We start from the raw sequence: 15,030 nt of genomic DNA, 5'->3' as shown, positions 1-15,030 counted from the left end.
ATTCACTAATTAAAAGGACAATTATGAGAAAAGAAAATAGGCCCATCTCCCTTATGTATACAGAAGCAAAAATCATACACAAAATGTTAGACAATCAAATGTAGAGTGTGTGAGTGAGTGAATGTGTGTGTGTGTGTGTGTGTGTGTGTGTGTGTGTGTGTGTGAATTCCTACCAAGTTGTTTTACTCCAGAAATGCAAGGTGAGTTAACATTCAAATATCAATAAATGTCATGCACCACATCCATAAAATAAAGGAGAAAATGTATATGATCATATCAGTATAGTCAGATAAAGCATTTGATAAAATTCAATAATTATGTATGATTAAAAACTCATAGCAAAGGGAAACTACAAAAAACTTTAGAGCCACCATCCTATTTATAGTGAAATGTGGAGAACGTCCACTGTAAGATTAGGAACAAAATAAGAATGCCAACTCTTACCTTTTCTATTCAACCTATTAGTAAAAGTATTAAATGGCATTAGCAGTAAGGCAGGAAAAAGAAATCAGAAATATAAGGCTAAGAAAGGAAGAAATCATACTGTCACTTTCCATAGTTGATATAATTAAGGATACAGAAAATCCAAAACCATCTACAGATAACTTATTAGAATATCAGTTAGTTTTTAGAAGAGTTGCCAGATAAGAGACCAAACATTAAAAAATTCCACTAACATTTTTCTGTGTCTGAAAAGTTATAAAATTAAAAACTAAAAAATATGCCATCTACATTATCATCAAAACATCATATACCTAATAATAAGTGTAATAAAAAATGTAAGAACCCTATTAGAATAGAAAACTATTGATATATCATAGAGAGAAATTAAAGGTGATCTAAATAGGATTTCTGCTTTGAGGCAGGATGTATAGGCATACCTCACTTTATTGCACTTCACTTTATTGTACCTTGCAGATAATGCTTTTTTTTTTTTTTTTTTTTTTTTTTTTTTTTTTACAAATTGAAGGTTTGTGGCAACCCTGTGTCAAGCAGCTCTACTGGTGGTGCCATTTTTCCAACAGCATTTGCTCACTTCGTGTCTCTATGTCATGTTTTGGTAAGTCTCACAATATTTCAAACTTTTTCACTATTATACTTGTTACATGATCTGTGATCAGTGATCTTTGATGTTACTATTGCAAAAAGATTACAGCTTGCTGAAGGCTCAGATGATGGGTAGCATTCTTAAAGTCTACTTTCAAATTAAGATATGTACTTTTTTTAGACATAATGCTATTGCACACTTAATAGACTACAGTATAGCATAAACATAACTTGTACATGCACTGGGAAACCAAACAACTCGTGTGACTTGCTTTCTTATGATATTCTCCTTATTGTGGTGTCTGGGACCAAAGCCATATCTCCATAATAATATGCCTGCACTAGGTAGGCACAGGCCATCACTCCTGCTGCAACGAGCAAACAAACTTGAATAAAAGATCATCGAGCTAAGGAAGCAATCAAGAAACAATATCAACTAATATGCTAGAGAGGGACATTTAGAGATTTGGAGCAGGGGTTTGGTGTAGGGAGACATACTCCACTGGAAAAGAGAAATCACCATATCTTTTGATGAACTCATTTGCTGGCATGATGGAGTGAAATCTAGCAGAATGTCAAGCCGATTTCCCCCACAGGACATTTCCTTAGTGTCAGGGTGGTATAGGATGATGGGGGACTGAGCCAAGAAAGCAGAGTGAAATTTCCTGCACAGTCATGGCACTAACAAACCAAATCCCGCTAGATAAAGGGGCCTGTGACAATCATTAGGTCTCCTCTTCAAGACATTTGCCAGTTTTTGAACCTATATAAAGCAGGAAGCTAAATACCTAATGCCTGAGGGAGAGAACTTTCCAAAGTGAGGAATTAGAGACCTACCAGACTCACAGTAAAAACCCAGAAGTGCCATCCCCAAGAAGGGGGCTGAGTCAGAAAAAGTGAAGTCATCTGCAATGTTTCAGTGTTTATGAGACAAATTTTCACTGAGAAAGTGTAACGGCAACAAATACATAGCTGGTCTCTCCTTACATTTGCCATACTCTGAAGCTGTGAGAACTGAGAGCCTAAAGAGCTGAATTCAAACATCTGAAAGACTGAAGTCAATAACTGACTGTATTTATTGAAGAATCAAAGACCTGTCAGGCTCACAGCAAAAATCCAGGGAGGCCACAAATTAGGAAAAATCATAGGTAGGATGAGACAACTAAAGCTCCAACCCAGTTCTGACCTAGTAAAATTCCTGAAATGACTGAAATGATCAGCCACTCTGATTAACAGAGAAAAGGGTAAATCTTCTCTGGTGCAAAGTAATAGCATCTTCAGTCTCTATGAATTTTTTATTCACCACGTCCAGCACACAATCAAAAATTATGAAATTCCTGAAGCAGGAAAAAGTGACTAAAACTTAAGACAAAAAAAAAAACAAAAAAAAAAAACCAAGAAAAATTGATTTAGAGGGAATTCAGATTCTGGAGTTAGCACAGAACTTTAAAATGACTATATTGAGAGTAAAAGATGGGGATTAATAGATTAAAATATGGAGAATCTCAACAGAAAATTGGAATCAATTTTAAAAAATCAAATACAGATAAATGAAAAATAAGAAAACTGATCCCCAGCAGACCTTAGGGAATACTAGAAGAAATTTTTTTGGGCTGAAGTAAAATGGCCCAACATAGAACAGAGCTGGGCTCTCGGTCCCATATTGAACTCGAGTTGGAAGAGGCGAGTCCGGTCTCAAAACGGAGGTAAAACCGCCGCCCGGTCGCCCCCAGCCCGACTCCGGCCGCCGCCGCCGCCGGGGGGAGGAGGGCCATGATCCAAAGGAACCAGAACAGTTGAGAAAACTGTTTATTGGTGGTCTGAGCTTTGAAACTACAGACGATAGCTTAAGAGAACATTTTGAGAAATGGGGCACACTTACAGATTGTGTGGTGATGAGAGACCCCCAGACAAACCGTTCCAGGGGCTTTGGTTTTGTGACTTACTCTTGGGTTGAAGAGGTGGATGCAGCAATGTGTGCTCGACCACACAAGGTTGATGGGCGTGTAGTGGAACCAAAGAGAGCTGTTTCTAGAGAGGATTCTGTAAAGCCTGGTGCCCGTCTAACAGTGAAGAAAATTTTTGTTGGTGGTATTAAAGAAGATACAGAAGAATGTAATTCGAGAGACTACTTTGAAAAGTATGGCAAGATTGAAACCATAGGAGTTATGGAAGACAGGCAGAGTGGAAAAAAGAGAGGATTTGCTTTTGTAACTTTTGATGATCATGATACAGTTGATAAAATTGTTGTTCAGAAATACCACACTATTAATGGGCATAATTGTAAGTGAAAAAGGCCCTTTCTAAACAAGAAATGCAATCTGCTGGATCACAGAGAGGTCGTGGAGGTGGATCTGGCAACTTTATGGGTCGTGGAGGAAACTTTGGAGGTGGTGGAGGTAACTTTGGCCGTGGTGGAAACTTTGGTGGAAGAGGAGGCTATGGTGGTGGAGGTGGTGGCAGCAGAGGTAGTTATGGAGGAGGTGATGGTGGATAAAACGGATTTGGAGGCGACGGTGGTAACGATGGTGGTGGTCCTGGTTACAGTAGTAGAGGAGGCTATGGTGGTGGTGGACCAGGATATGGAAACCAAGATGGTGGATATGGTGGCGGTGGTGGAGGATATGATGCTTACAATGAAGGAGGAAATTTTGGAGGTAACTATGGTGGTGGTGGTGGGAGCTATAATGATTTTGGAAATTATAGTGGACAACAGCAATCAAATTATGGACCCATGAAGGGGGGCAGTTTTGGTGGAAGAAGCTCGGGAAGTCCCTATGGTGGTGGTTATGGATCTGGTGGTGGAAGTGGTGGATATGGTAGCAGAAGGTTCTCAAAACTCAGAAGAAAAGGGCTACAGTTCTTAGCAGGAGAGAGAGCGAGGAGTTGTCAGGAAAGCTGCAGGTTACTTTGAGACAGTCGTCCCAAATGCATTAGAGGAACTGTAAAAACCTGCCGCAGAAGGAACGATGATCCATAGTCAGAAAAGTTACTGCAGCTTAAACAGGAAACCCTTCTTGTTCAGGACTGTCCTAGCCACAGTTTGCAAAAAGTGCAGCTATTGATTCATGCAACGGAGGGTCAATTAGATGTACATTCCTGAGGTCTTTTATCTGTTGTAGCTTTGTCTTTTTCTTTTCATTACATCAGGTATATTGCCCTGTAAATTGTGGTAGTGGTACCAGGAATAAAAAATTAAGGAATTTTAAACTTTTCAATATTTGTGTAGTTCAGTTTTTCTACATTTTAGTACAGAAACTTTAACAAAATGCAGTTTTGAAGGTGTTTCCTTGTGAGTTAACAAGTAAAGAAGATCATTGTTCATTAATATTTTGTATGAATTTTGCTAAAGTTAACTGTAAAGAAACACCTGCTGACTTGCAGTTTAAGGGGATCTATTCTCCCCATTTCCAAACCATGAAATGAATGGGCTCTGACATGTGGAGAGAATAGATATTTGTATGTTTGCAATGTGTGTTTTAGATAATAGAATTGGGTATTTAAATTAGCATATTTGTGAATTTAATAGCTTTAAGATTTACTTCAAATGAAAAATCTCAGAATTCAAAAAAAAAAAAACAAAAGAACAGAGCTGGGAGCGCGATTGGCGCTGCCTGCGGGGGAGGAGCGCCGCCGCCGCCGCGAGCTGGGAGCTCGATTGGCGCTCCCTGCGGGGGAGGAGCGCCGCCGCCGCCGCCGCCGCGAGCTGGGAGCTCGACTGGCGCTCCCTGCGGGGGAGGAGCGCCGCCGTCGCCGCCGCGAGCCGGGAGCTCGATTGTCGCTGCCTGCGGGGGAGGAGCGCCGCCGCCGCGAGCTGGGAGCTCGCTTGGCACTGCCTGCGGGGGAGGAGCGCCGCCGCCGCCGCCGCCGCCGCGAGCTGGATTGGCGCTGCCTGCGGGGGAGGAGCGCCGCCGCGGCCGCCGCCGCGAGCTGGGAGCTCGTTTGGCGCTGCCTGCGGGGGAGGAGCGCCGCCGCCGCCGCCGCCGCGAGCTGGGAGCTCCATTGGCGCTGCCTGCGGGGGAGGAGCGCCGCCGCCGCCGCCGCCGCCGCCGCCGCCGCCGCCGCCGCCGCGAGCTGGGAGCTCGACTGGCGCTCCCTGCGGGGGAGGAGCGCCGCCGCCGCCGCCGCCGCGAGCTGGGAGCTCGATTGGCGCTGCCTGTGGGGGAGGAGCGCCGCCGCCGTCGCCGCCGCGAGCTGGGAGCTCGCTTGGCGCTGCCTGCGGGGGAGGAGCGCCGCCGCCGCGAGCTGGGAGCTCGCTTGGCACTGCCTGCGGGGGAGGAGCGCCGCCGCCGCCGCCGCCGCCGCCGCGAGCTGGATTGGCGCTGCCTGCGGGGGAGGAGCGCCGCCGCCGCCGCCGCCGCGAGCTGGGAGCTCGATTGGCGCTGCCTGCGTGGGAGGAGCGCCGCCGCCGTCGCCGCCGCGAGCTGGGAGCTCGGTTGGCGCTGCCTGCGGGGGAGGAGCGCCGCCGCCGCCGCCGCGAGCTGGGAGCTCGACTGGCGCTCCCTGCGGGGGAGGAGCGCCGCCGTCGCCGCCGCGAGCCGGGAGCTCGATTGTCGCTGCCTGCGGGGGAGGAGCGCCGCCGCCGCGAGCTGGGAGCTCGCTTGGCACTGCCTGCGGGGGAGGAGCGCCGCCGCCGCCGCCGCCGCCGCGAGCTGGATTGGCGCTGCTTGCGGGGGAGGAGCGCCGCCGCCGCCGCGGCCGCGAGCTGGGAGCTCGATTGGCGCTGCCTGCGGGGGAGGAGCGCCGCCGCCGTCGCCGCCGCGAGCTGGGAGCTCGATTGGCGCTGCCTGCGTGGGAGGAGCGCCGCCGCCGTCGCCGCCGCGAGCTGGGAGCTCGATTGGCGCTGCCTGCGTGGGAGGAGCGCCGCCGCCGTCGCCGCCGCGAGCTGGGAGCTCGATTGGCGCTGCCTGCGTGGGAGGAGCGCCGCCGCCGCCGCCGCCCCCGCCGTCGCAGTCGTCGTGAGTGAAGAAGCGCCTCGGTGACGCCTGGTGAGGGCCCTCGCCGACGCCTGGGCTTACCTGCCGCCCGGCCAGCTCCGCTCGTTTCCCGTCCCCCGCGGCCCGGCGCGGGGCAGGCCTGCCAGGGCCATGGAGGACGAGGTGGTCCGCATTGCCAAGAAGATGGACAAGATGGTGCAGAAGAAAAACGCGGTGAGCGCGGCGGGCGGCGCGGGCCGGAGGGAGGCCGGGCGGCGGGCGGGGGCCAGTCGGCCTGAGGGGGCTCCCGGCCCGCGGTGAGCGCGGCGGGTGCTGCGAGACGGCGGCGAGGCCCGCGCTCTGGGGAGGGGTTCCTGGGGAGGGGGGAGCTTCGTGTCCCGCGGCCGCGTCCCGGGCAGGGGTTCTGGGGGGCGTCCTGTCCCGCAGCTGCGTCCCGGGCAGGGGTCTGGGGGGCGTCCTGTCCCGCAGCTGCGTCCCGGGCAGGGGTTCTGGGGGGCGTCCTGTCCCGCGGCCGCGTCCCGGGGAGGGGGTCCTGGGGGGGTCCCGGGGAGGGCGTCCGGTCCCGCGGCCACCGGCGCTGGGATCCGCCCTGGGCGCCCGAGGCCCCTCGTGATTAGCGCAGCCCGGTAAACTCTATGGAGGCATCCTCCTCATTATTTTAAACGTGACGGTGGTAAAGCCTCGCTGGTTTAGCTGAAGAGTGCAGAGAGCCCTCCCTGTTTGAAAGAATTGGTTCTCTTTCCCGGGCTCATTGGCCAGCAGCGAGAAAACAACATCAAACAGAGGTTTGTGATCAGTTTTAGACATGAAACTGTTCAAGCAAAACGTGAATTTCCTGGATCTTATTTTTGAGGAAGGCTGAACATTCCCTTGATTGTCTCAACTCCCCTGCATGTTTGCTTAGCAATTAAAAAAGGTGAACTACGCCAGTGTACTTGGCAAGTTGCTAAACTTTTTGGAAAAAGTGGATCTTGTTAGGCCGCGGAGTGCGGGGAGCTGTGTTTAAGGCATTGCCGCCGACGAGGCTGTGCTGCCGGCTGGATTTGGACACATGTCGTTGCTGGTCCTCTCAGTGGTTTACAGTTGCTACCGGTGGCGTTTTCTGTCACTGATAACGTGTGCACGTGAACGTGGTCTCTTGCGGTTTGTATGAGGTGCTCCAGTTTCTGCATTTCTTTCCACCTGTGTGGGCCACTCTCAGTCCCTTGCTTCCGAGTCGTCTGTATTTTCAGCTAAACTTCTGAAATTCTAAGTCCAACGAATGTGAAGGAGAGAAGGGCTGCTCTGATTTGCACAGCACTTTGGAGTTACAAAGCGTTTGTGCAGAATTCTTTGGGGACTCACGACAGCTGTGTTGCATTCATTTTACAGAATAAGAAACTGAGTCAGACCAAGCAGTTCACCTCCTTAAATGAAGTGTGCGTTGTGGATTAAGCCAGGACCCGAGTTTTCTGCTGGGCAGCATGCAGAAGTAGTGTTAAACACCGAATTCTTAAGACTTCAGACTTGGTGTGCGCCTCTTTTCCTTTAACAGGTGCATTGCCCGGCGTGTAATTTCATACCCTGTTCATCTGTCTTTGCAATTTTGGCTTTTTAAAGGATTTCCTGTTTGTTTTCTGTTGCAGACGTTGCCGGTGCCATTTATTGTTTCTGTTGATACAGGCCTTTCATTCCTCACTGCAAGTGATGAGTTCTGTATATTTGATTGGCTGAACGTTTCTGTTATTCTGTTTAAACTGGCAAGTTTTTTTTCTTTGCCTAGAGAACCCTAGACTCCCCTAGTAGAAGCTGGCTCCTAGGGAAAAAGGCCGTTTCTTGGGTAATTTTTTTCTCGAACTCAGGCTATAAAATGTGTACCTTTTAATCATCTAGTGCACTAGGTGTTTTTGTTTGTTTCCTTTCCTTGAAATAGACGTTTCCTAGAAATGAGGAATTCCTTAGTGAGCAAGTATGGAGAAGACCAGTTTGTATTTATCTGCAGTTCTCAAATTATAAACATATAATGCGTCAGCAGGAGAATGAGGATAAGCTCCACAGATGATCCTCAAGTCTCACTTTTCTTTTCAAATCTTATATTTCTAGTAGTACAGAACTTTACCAATATAAAAACTTGCCCCCCCCGCCCCCCAAAAAAAAGAACACAACTGCAGGAAAGAACAAAGAGCACTTAAAGTGTGTGTGTGTCTAATATATACATGTACATATACCCAGGTACATACACCTTTATATTTATATGTTATTTTGTAAATAAGTGACAATAATAATGTCTTGTGGAGATGTAGAACAGAAGTATACAACGAAAGCACAAACAGCAGGAGGGGCAAATGGAGTTAAACTGTTCAACCTCCATGGGATGGTTCCATGGAGGAGGCAGAGAGGGGGATGGGATCCTCGAAGAGCTGCTGAAGACCTTGCATTTTTTGCAGATCTCTTTAGAATGCTACTTGCATATTGTGCTCTCACTGAATGCACCTGGCTGAGCTATGGCACATTAGCACGGTAAACATTTGTCAGATTTGCCCTAGTCAGAAAATTTTCTATACCTGCCATCCTGCTTGGCACTTAAAAAAAAATTTTTTTTTTTTAAGCTCTCTATGATATAGGGATGATGGGTGAAGAAGGTAGGCTGCAGGGTAATATGTAGTATGTATGATCCCATTTTGATACAGTAAACAGAAAGTATTAAATGCATGCCTGTTTGTATGAGCAGTGAGTTTGCATGGTTATCTCAAGAGGGAGGGAATGGGACGGGTAGAGAAAGAGACTGACCACAGACTATTGTTTTACTTGTTACAAGAGGCATGTGTTGCCTTCATTTCTGATTAAACTTTTTGTGTCCAGATTATTGTAGGTTTACATGCAGTTGTAAGAAATAATAGTGCGATAGCTCCTGTGTGTCCTTTACCCAGTTTTCCCCAATGGTAACATCTTACAGAATCATAGTATACTGTCACAACCTGGGTATTGCCATTGACACAGTCAAGATAGAGAACATTTCCATCCCACAGGATCTCTCCTGATGCCATTTTATAGCCACTGCTGCTCCCCCACTCCCCACCAAATCATAGTGATCTGATAGTGCAGTGGATAAAGTTGCAATTAAAGTTTTTGTGCAGATGATCAAGGGAAAATACCCCCTGGGGAAGATGGCCCATCTCCCACTCCCCCGGCCCTATCTGTCCCTGGCAACCTGTCATTTCAAGAATGTTATGTGGGACTTCCCTGGTGGCGCAGCGGTTAAGAATCTGCCTGCCATTGCAGGGGACATGGGTTTGATCCCTTGTCCGGGAAGATCCCACATGCCGCGGAGCAGCTAAGCCCATGCGCCACAACGACTGAGCCTGCGCTTTAGAGCCCGGGAGCCACAACTACTGAGCCCACGTGCCACAACTACTGAAGCCCGCGTGCCTAGAGCCCGTGCTCTGCAACAAGAGAAGCCACCGCAGCGAGAAGCCCGCACACTGCAACAAAGAGTAGCCCCCGCTCGCCGCAACTAGAGAAAGCCCACACGCAGCAACGAAGACCCAACGCAGCCAAAAATAAAATAAATTAACTAATTAATTAAAAAAAAAGAATGTTATGTGAATAAAATCATATAGTGTGTAACCTTTTTTTTTTTTTAAGTAAAAAAAATTTTTTTTTGGCTGCGCTGCCGGTTGTGCGATCTTAGTTCCCCGACCAAGGATTGAACCCAGCCCAGGTAGTGAAAGTGCTGAGTGCTAAACACTGGACCGCCAGGGAATTCCCAGTATGCAACCTTTTGGATTGGCCTTTTTCAATCAGTGTAATTCCCTGGAGAGTCATCCAAATTGCATGAATCAACAGTGCTCCTCTTTTTTAAAAAAAATATTTATTTATTTATTTATTTGGCTGTGCGGGTCTTTAGTTGCAGCATGCGGGATCTAGTTCCCTGACCAGGGATGGAACCTGGGCCCCCTGCATTGAGAGTGCAGAGTCTTAACCGCTGGAACACCAGAGAGGTCCCAGTGCCGCTTTCTTTTTAATTGCTGAGTAGTATTCCATGGTTTGGCTGTACTTCAGTTTGTTTAATCACTTGCCCATTGAAGAACATCTGAGTTTTTTTCCCATTTCCTGACTATTACTGATAGAGATGCTGTGGACATTTGTGTACCTTTTTTTGTGCGAACATGCGTTCTCTGGGATAAATGCCGTAGGGTATGTGTTGCTTTTTTTGTTTTTTTTCCGGCTACGCTGTGCCACATGTGGGATCTTGGTTCCCCAATCAGGGATCGAGCCCGTGCCCCCTGCATTGGGAGCTTGGAGTCTTAACCACTGGACTGCCAGGGAAATTCCTGTATTGCTCCCCCCGCCCCACTTGATTGATTGATTGGTTGATTGGCTGTATTGGGTCTTAGTTGCGGCACGCGGGACCTTCGTTAAGGCATGTGGGATCTTTATTGTCGTTGCGGCGCACGGGCTCTTCGTTGCAGCATGAGAGCTTCTCTCTAGTTGTGGCGTGCGGGTTTTCTCTCTCTAGTTGTGGCACGTGGGCTCTGTAGTTGTGGCGTGCAGGCTCCAGAGCGCGTGGGCTCTGTAGTTTGCTGCACGTGGGCTACCTCATTGAGGTGTGCGAGCTCAGTAGTTTGGTGCGAGGGCTTAGTTGCCCCGCGGCATGTGGGATCTTAGTTCCCCGACCGGGAATCGAACCCGCGTCCCCTGCATTGCAGGACGGATTCTTTACCACTGAACCACCAGGGAAGTCCCTGTATTGCTTTTTTAAATTCAAAAAAAAAAAAAAGGAAAAGCAATTAGAGGTGAAACAACTAATTATATGATGGCCTTTCAAAGTACATATTCAAACCCTACATTCTTGGTGTACATAAGTTATTTATGTTGATTTGTGGTGTTTAGCTCTAGCAACAAGGCAATAATAATAACGCTGTAGTTTTCCTTGTTTCTTTCAACTGATGATCTGTGTATTTATTACAAATATTAATTAACACTCACAAGCTACCAGGAGGCAAGTAATGGTTAGCGCTGGTGTGGTTAACTCCTTTATAGATAGGGAGGTTGAGGCATGGGTATTGTGGAATTTGCCATGTTGAGGCATGGGTATTGTGGAATTTGCCTAAGGTTATATAGCACTGTGTTCTGACTCAGATTCATTCAGATTTATTCCTTCCCTTTCTGTCTCCTGAATTAACGCTTTGTAATTTTGACCTAGGTGTGAGGACACGAAAAGGGTTTTTTTCTGTATCTGAGGTTTAGTGCTTGTTTTATAGAAGCAATATAGTATAGTGGTTAGAGTAGGCACTTTAGCATCTGAGTTTTGTTTTTTTCTTAAGTCTTTAATGAATTTGTTACAATATTGCTTCTGTTTTATGTTTTGCACATGCCGGAAAGGTAATAGGCCTTGGCCCCTGGGCCTGGGCTTCGTCTCTTGTGCTGTCTCCTGTCCCTGTTGCCCCCGCGCGCTGGCCCGTCCGCGCTGTGCCAGGGGGTATTGGTCGTCTCGCGGCTCAGTTCACAGTAGCTGAAAGGGACTGTGTGTGATGGTCTCATTTCTGCCCATCGTTTTCAAAGGGAGGCTCTGGCCATTGCTCCTCGGGTAAAATGCAGAGGGAGTGCTTTTTAAGATGGGACTGTCAGTGTTGGGGACACTCCTTAATTACCAAAACGGAATCCCCTTCAGTTCCTCCAGCTGTGTTGTTTTGGCACAGAAGATGTGAGTAATAGGAACTGGAGCTAAGTTGGAGTGAAAAAACGCACCGGTCCCGCCGAATTTTCCATCGAAACAGTTGATTTGTGTTGTCTGTAGGAATTCTAAAGGGCGTACCGTTGCTTCCTAACCGGAGTCATTTGAGAGATCTACCTCTGTACGTTCAAATGATTAATTTTGAGACTTTGCTCATGTGTGCAGTAAACCCTTTAATTCCCTAAGACCTTCCTTTCCTCCATCTCCTACCCCATTAAGCCCGCTTCAGTTCATCTCCTGAATTTCTTTGGAATCTGTCAGCTCTCCCTCAACACCCTAATACTGAACTTGCCTGTGTGTTGCGATTAGGTCCTAACTAGTGTCCATATATCTTGTTTCCTTCCAATCCATTCTTCACACAAAAAACCTTCAAGGCAAGTTGGAACATTGCTCATAAACATCGCTCACAAACATTGTTTTGAGAATAGAAAACACAGTGTTTGTTGGCCTTTAAGACTCTGCGTGGTCTAGAATCCTCTCTGCTTCTCTAGCCCCATCTTGTGCCACTTGTGCCCTCACTTTCTATGCTTCAGATACACTGAATTAACCTTAGTTCTCACTCATCTGACAGAAGTCAGTTCAGATATTATTTTTCACTGTGATCCCTAGCATTAAGCAAGTTGATTATCACGTTTTGTATGAGGACTAAAACTAAACTGGGAAGTGGAAGAATTGAGTTTAAACTGTTTCAGTCAACACGCATGTATTAATGATACCTACATATTGAACACCGGGCTAGGTTTCATGAGGGATACAGAAGTTCTGGCCATCTCTGGTTTTGGATATCCCTTATTTGTTGAGACCTTTGCGTTGTTTGGTTGCCTTTTGTCTGTTTTCAAGATGGGAAAACAGGAACGAGGGAAGTATAGGTTATTACTAGGTGGGGTTGAACAAGTGGAGCAGCAAACTGCAAGGCAGAAAGAAGAGGGACGTACTATAGAGGGATATGATTTCCATTCTCAAGGCGCCTGCATCCTGTGCAGGGAGACAGCCTAACATAAAATGTGCCTAACAACAAATATATTGACTTCTTACTAAAAATCTGCAGTTCATATAACCAAGGGGTTTATAACTTCTCCTTTAAAAGTGATATTCCTGGGACTTCCCTGGTGGTCCAGTGGTGAAGACTCTGCGCTTCCAATGCAGCAGGCGTGGGTTCAATTCCTGGTTGGGGAGCTAAGATCCCACATGCTGCGCAGCCAAAGAAATTTTTTTCAAAAGTTATACTCCTGTATTATTGAATTTAGTGGTTTAGATTTTGTTTTAATGTTAAGAAGATTTCAGTTTATTTACCAGGAACAAACAAAACATAATGTAAAAATAGTTTCCCAGAAACGATTTCCATCATTCTCTTCTTCCCTTTCTCCCGCAGACTGGTGTTTCATCTTTACAAGCTCTCTGTCTTTCCATAGGAAAGCTGTCTGGCTTGGAGGTTGCAATCCCAGGGAATTTTTCATCAGCGGGGAAGTCTCCATCACTACAGAGGGATCAAGGGAGAAGTCAGTCCCTGGTAAGTGAGATGCTCCCCCTAAACACCAACACAGCAGTCGTGTACCTTTTAAGGGGTTCAAGGGCAAGATGGGCTAGGCATTTCTACTAACTCTTCTTAAGGACCATGGACAGTGCCGTAAGCTACGAGGTAAGCGGTGACTGTTGTAATTCTTACTGGTGATCATTTCCTGTCACTGATTCTCGGCTTTCTTTGTATTTCATAGGACTGTTGTCAGTCCAATAGAAAATGAGTCTTATTTTTAAAAAACTGAAATGTTTTACAAAGCCTAGCATTCTCATATAGAGTCCTTTCAATTCTCCCCACTTTCCCAAGAGGCTATGAACGCTTCACACCATGAACTAGGAGAGGGGGTAGAGCCCTTTCTGATGAAATACATCAACAAAGACAGAGTCTTAGCCTGCTTGCTCTCTGGACAGGATCTCGGACTACAAGGTCTTCAATCCTGGTATAAATGAAGGAAGTGAGGACAGTTCAACTGGCACTCTCATAACAAGAGTTGTGAAACACCTTCCAAAGAGACTATAGCAGTAGATGAGGGAAGGGAGTGCTACAGTGTGGTAGTACAGGGGGAATGATCGGCTACAGCAGTGAAAAATGTGGTACCTATTGGTGTGCTCTCGGGGTTCTTGTACATGTAGCATAGATGACCTTTACAGTGGCCCTCTCACCTTCCCACCTGCATTAGGTGTTCTTTTTTTTTTAAATTTATGTTTATTTATTTATTTATTGTTTGAACTTATTTATTCTATGTGTTTATTTTTTTGGCTGCACTGGGTCTTCATTGCTGTGCACGGGCTTTCTCTAGTTGGCGGCTAGCGGGGGCTACTCTTGGTTGCGGTGTGCGGGCGTCTCATCGCGGTGGCGTCTATTGTTGCGGAGCATGCGCTCTAGGCGCGTGGGCTTCGGTAGTTGCGGCTCACGGGCTCTAGAATGCAGGCTCAGTAGTTGTGGCACATGGGCTTAGTTGCTCCACGGCATGTGGGATCTTCGCAGACCAGGGCTCGAACCCGTGTCCCCCGCATTGCATTGGCAGGTGGATTCTTAACCACTGCGCCACCAGGGAAGCCCTATTCTGTATACTTTTAAAATATTTTTTAAAATTTTACTTCTGAATCCACAGAGTTAAAAATCTTTTATTATTAAACCAAATAATATTTCTCTTTTAAAGGAGTCCTTTCTACCAAGTACCTGTATGTAAAGGTAAGACCGTGAACTGTGGGCTCTATGTAGACCGATCCATTTGATGTCAGAAGAGGTATAAAATACACTTTCACAGTTGGATTTCCTCTCCTGTGCTCTGCCACCAACATGAAAACAGCATACCCAGAGTAGCCTGGGTTTCAGTACAAGGCATGTGGAACAGACCCAAACCGTTTTTGCATCCTGATGCCAAACTCCAACTGACTCATAAGCCCATGAGTGAGGAAAGCAAATGTCTGTTGTTACGAAGCACTGAGATTTTCGAGGTTCTTATACAGTATCACGGTGGCAATAGGTAACTGACACATTAAAGGTGTTCTGTGTGATATTGATTAGACTATACATTTGGGGGGCATAATTTTATATCACAATAAAAATGTATAAGATATATAACCATCTCGGGTTTCCCTGATAGCGCAGTGGTTAAGAATCCGCCTGCCAATGCAGGGGACACGGGTGCCAGCCCTGGTCCGGGAAGATCCCCCATGCCGCGGAGCAACTAAGCCCATGTGCCACAACTACTGAGCCTGCGCTCTAGAGCCCGCGAGCCACAACTACTGAGCCCATGCACCGAAGCCCACGCGCCTAGAGCCCGTGCTCCACCACAAGAGAAGCCA

At 47.2% G+C, this 15,030-nt stretch overlaps 1 protein-coding gene, 1 long non-coding RNA gene and 1 pseudogene across 12 annotated transcripts in view; 2 read left to right on the top strand and 1 right to left on the bottom strand.

Annotated features, from left to right (window-relative positions):
* The window catches only part of LOC309621411 (uncharacterized protein), a 402,030-nt gene that overhangs the window by 76,827 nt on the left and 310,173 nt on the right, over nucleotides 1–15,030 (top strand). The window contains exons 1-2 of one of the 10 annotated variants that reach the window (XM_082408907.1): nucleotides 5,785–6,197; nucleotides 13,073–13,210. The exons of 6 other annotated variants lie outside the window; for them this stretch is intronic. In XM_082408907.1, coding sequence (XP_082265033.1) covers nucleotides 6,135–6,197; nucleotides 13,073–13,210 — 201 coding nt within the window. In that variant the 5' untranslated portion in view covers nucleotides 5,785–6,134. Of the gene's footprint in view, nucleotides 1–5,784; nucleotides 6,198–13,072; nucleotides 13,211–15,030 lie in introns of those variants that run through there. 3 more of the 10 variants (XM_082408910.1, XM_082408908.1, XM_082408909.1) reach the window with 3 other exon arrangements.
* Nucleotides 1–15,030, bottom strand: part of LOC309621418 — a 157,858-nt gene that overhangs the window by 41,507 nt on the left and 101,321 nt on the right. The gene's annotated exons all lie outside the window — the stretch shown is intronic.
* On the top strand, nucleotides 2,715–3,874 carry LOC309621408 (heterogeneous nuclear ribonucleoprotein A3 pseudogene; annotated as a pseudogene). Its single transcript has one exon. The product of its transcript is annotated as a heterogeneous nuclear ribonucleoprotein A3 pseudogene (transcript).

This window comes from Balaenoptera borealis (assembly GCF_965194805.1).
Source record: "Balaenoptera borealis genome assembly, contig: HAP1_SCAFFOLD_419, whole genome shotgun sequence".
NCBI lineage: Eukaryota > Metazoa > Chordata > Mammalia > Artiodactyla > Balaenopteridae > Balaenoptera > Balaenoptera borealis.
This window is presented reverse-complemented; position numbering and strand designations above follow the sequence as displayed.